The 3,339-nt window shown below is 43.4% G+C and overlaps 1 protein-coding gene across 2 annotated transcripts in view; it reads right to left on the bottom strand.

Moving 5' to 3' along the window:
- Positions 1-3,290, bottom strand: part of psen1 (presenilin 1) — an 11,702-nt gene extending 8,412 nt beyond the window's left edge. Inside the window, exons 1-3 of one of the 2 annotated variants that reach the window (XM_035674240.1) lie at positions 3,157-3,290; positions 2,008-2,101; positions 46-410 (exon numbers count right to left, since the gene is read on the bottom strand). In XM_035674240.1, coding sequence (XP_035530133.1) covers positions 46-410; positions 2,008-2,043 — 401 coding nt within the window. In that variant the 5' untranslated portion in view covers positions 2,044-2,101; positions 3,157-3,290. The remainder of the gene's footprint in view (positions 1-45; positions 411-2,007; positions 2,102-3,156) is intronic. The other variant, XM_035674241.1, reaches the window with a different exon arrangement.
- Positions 3,291-3,339: the final 49 nt, after the last annotated feature.

Raw genomic sequence — 3,339 nt, 5'->3', positions numbered from 1 at the left:
CCTCCGGTCTACCACAATCTGTCCGATAAGAGTCCCAGCACTCACAATCTCTGCCCGTCGTTCTGGGTGTAGAAGCTGACAGACTTTATGGTTGCCACGACAACCACCATGCAGAGGGTCACGGGAACAAACAGCATGATGACGTGCTTGGCCCCGTATTTCAAGGTCAGCTCCTCGTCCTCGTCCTCCTCGGCCTCCACCACGCGTGGAGCGCGAGCGGTGGGGGGCTGCCCGTTCTGCTCCGGTCCACTGCCATTGCCATTGCCACCTCCACCTCCACCTCCACCTCCACCTCCACCTCCGCCGTCGCCTCCACCTCCTCCTGAGCCTCCTCTGGACCGCGCTCTGGTCACGGCAGCCTCCTGTGGCTGCTGGGTGGGTTCAGGGGCCACATTGGTCTCCTGTTGGTCCTTTGAGTATGGGAGAAGACTCGCTTTAGTTTCGAAGTATGCTCAACGTACAAGAAGTTTTACAACATTTGTGTAGGGATAGATTCAATATATTATTTCTATATAATAACAAACCTTATATGTACATACAGACAAACAATGTACAACATGCAGACAGAGCAAAAACTGTTTCAGGGATTTCTCAGAATCAACAAGAACATGCCTGTTAATCAAATATTCCTCCTGGGTGTGGTTCAGTCAGTGTTAACTATGAAAGATTTTAGGATATTCTGATGGAAGACATCCAGTACGATACAGTGTCTGTGTTCATTTACTGTCACTCCCTACTATGAATTATCTCATAAAATGAAATATAATCATAAAAAAAGAAAATAGCATCTGTGAAATATGACGTTGGCACAATTTGCCACATGTAACAGTGACAGCTTTTTTTTTTAAAAGGCCCCAAACTCAAAACACACCCATTTCAATCTTGTCCAGAAATTATATTTTTTTTTAAAACGATGTGAAACCAGAGATTCCTTGAAGAACCAGACCACATAAATAAATCATTCCTCTCCGGTGTCTCAGTTCTGCATCAACACAGAAGGTCAACAACCATCATACCATCAGATAAAACAGTCCTATTTGTTTCTACTGGCAATAAATTGTGCAAACACTACAGCAAACAGTTATGGGGCCGCCCTGTGTTTGCATTAGAAAGCTTAAGTGGCACACTTACGCTCACTAGACCAGTTCCTCCAAGGATAACATTGCTGCGCTCCTTCCCACTCGCCCTGAGGATGAATCCCCTCAGGACAAAATAAAAAAAGGAGCAAATGGAGGAGACTGTGTGAACTAAAGCTGTCAGGCTGCCATGCGAGTCAAGACATGAAGGCAGCACAGACATGAAGCAATCTCACCGGGGTACACACAGAAAATAAGTGAGGAGGCATCTCCAGAGAGTGAAAGCTGCCGCCGCTCTTACAGCCGGCTGCCTGACCTCGATGTGTGGGACAGTACACCGCATTGTTTCTCAGTCGTGGGAATAAGGCCAATGTTGTTCCCGTGGACACAAGAGACGCGGCGGTGCAATTTACCGAATGTGTGCTAAATTAACCTTAGGGTTGTGATACTGTAACCACGCTGACCTCTTAGTGGCCTGACTGACTAACACGCCGTTTAGGACACAAATGACATGTTTTGTGGTTCCCCAAGTCGCGCTCAGCTGTTACAGGGTAAATAAAAACATTTGTCGAGACTTGTTAGGGTTATAAGTGGACTTTCACAGTAAAGGGAGACTTTGACTTCTTGATTGAAGTAAAAGGCCACACCTATATTTACAGTAAGAGACAAACGCGGACAGTGAAGTAGCACGACATTCCCAGTGTCTAACATCTTTCCTTATCAGAACAGAACCACCCATAATCATCATTTACTGTATGAGAGGCCAAAAAGAAACTCCTCCGCAGTGACTCTTTCATCACTGACTGTGACGCGGAAACACCGGGTTGCACAAAGTTAAAGCTGTTTGCTAATCATGAGCCAATACATCAGCGCGGACAGAGAGAGACAGATAAAGTGTTGGAGTAGACGTGACACATTCTTTCATACTGACCATATTGTTCTCAATATCCTCTGTATTGTTCGCCATGGTTGGCTCGTGGCTCGGGCAGACACTTGTCCTCACATGCAAACCAAATTCTTTCGCCCTGATGAAAGAAAACAGGAGAGGATATTATGTCAGTGACAGAAAACGGGTGTGATGAAGGCAAATCAGCTGCGACACGGACTCAGATTGAGGTCGTAAAGACAGACACGCTGTACAGGTTGTAAAGATCTGCGAGGAAAATTGCGGATCTGTGATTTTAAAAAGCCAGAAAACAGAGAGAGAGCATCTTATTCTGAAGCTTTTCTATAAAAGTTGTTGACAGAAGTCTGTTAATAACAATCTCTGTTAATCTGTCTATCATCATGTTATAGGATAGGACTGTCTTAATTCCCAGAATCACACGGCTATTGTTATTTAAACCACTCCAAAAGTATCTTAAATGAACATTACTAGTCACTGTAAGGATTGCGTCTGTCTAAATAAAGTGATCTCCTCCTGGAGTGACTCTCCAAAATCTCTTTTTTTAAATATAAAATTCCCTCTTTGTGTTTCCCTGCTGAACTTTTAGGAAACACCCACTGCTGAAGACTAATATTAGATCTGACTGCACTTTAAAATGTACAGAACAAACACTGAGGGTCTCCCAGCTCTTACATTACAGTTACACAAGGACTTAAATACATAAATATATATAAAATGTGGACTTTAAAATATCCGAACCGATCCTTTAAAACAATGTGCGAGTGACTGTGTTGATATGGCGCTTAAATGGACCATTATGAATCAACACATGGACATTAAAGTGACAAATACTGATTAAAAGTCAGATTTTAATACTTCCCTCCAATGGGAGTGCAACGTTCACGTTACCGATTAAACGCCGGTAAATAAGAAATCATTTGTCAAACAGCTGATGGTTAAACGTGACTTCTTGCTTTTTGTTCATTCTTAATTACTCATTATGGTTAATTATCTGTCTGCATTTGCACACAGAGGTTTTTTATCACAGGCGAAAGGCTAAAAAAAGGCTAGTTAGCCAATAAAGCCATAACGGCAGCAGGCAGCGGCCGCGCTGGGTGGCTAACGTTAACGTTACGGACCCAGCTGAGATACATTATAGTCCCCGAACAGCGGGTTTAAAGGATTAAAACGTACCTACTGCGAATAATACGTTAATTCCCTTGTTTTTTTTTTTAAGTATGTTTTAAAACCCGGGCACTTTCTCTCTTCTTTGTTGTTCCTGTCTTCGCACAGAACTTCCGGTCGCTGGTGTGGAACTGCTTCCTGCTCTCGCGCGTTCACGATCAAAACGACGTTTGTAGTTTTTTTTTTTTTTTT

This window comes from Morone saxatilis, unplaced genomic scaffold (genome assembly GCF_004916995.1).
Source record: "Morone saxatilis isolate NCDOM2014 unplaced genomic scaffold, NCSU_SB_2.0 Contig3, whole genome shotgun sequence".
Lineage (NCBI taxonomy): Eukaryota > Metazoa > Chordata > Actinopteri > Moronidae > Morone > Morone saxatilis.
The sequence above is the reverse complement of the archived record's forward strand: the minus strand, read 5'-3'. Positions and strand labels throughout refer to the sequence as shown.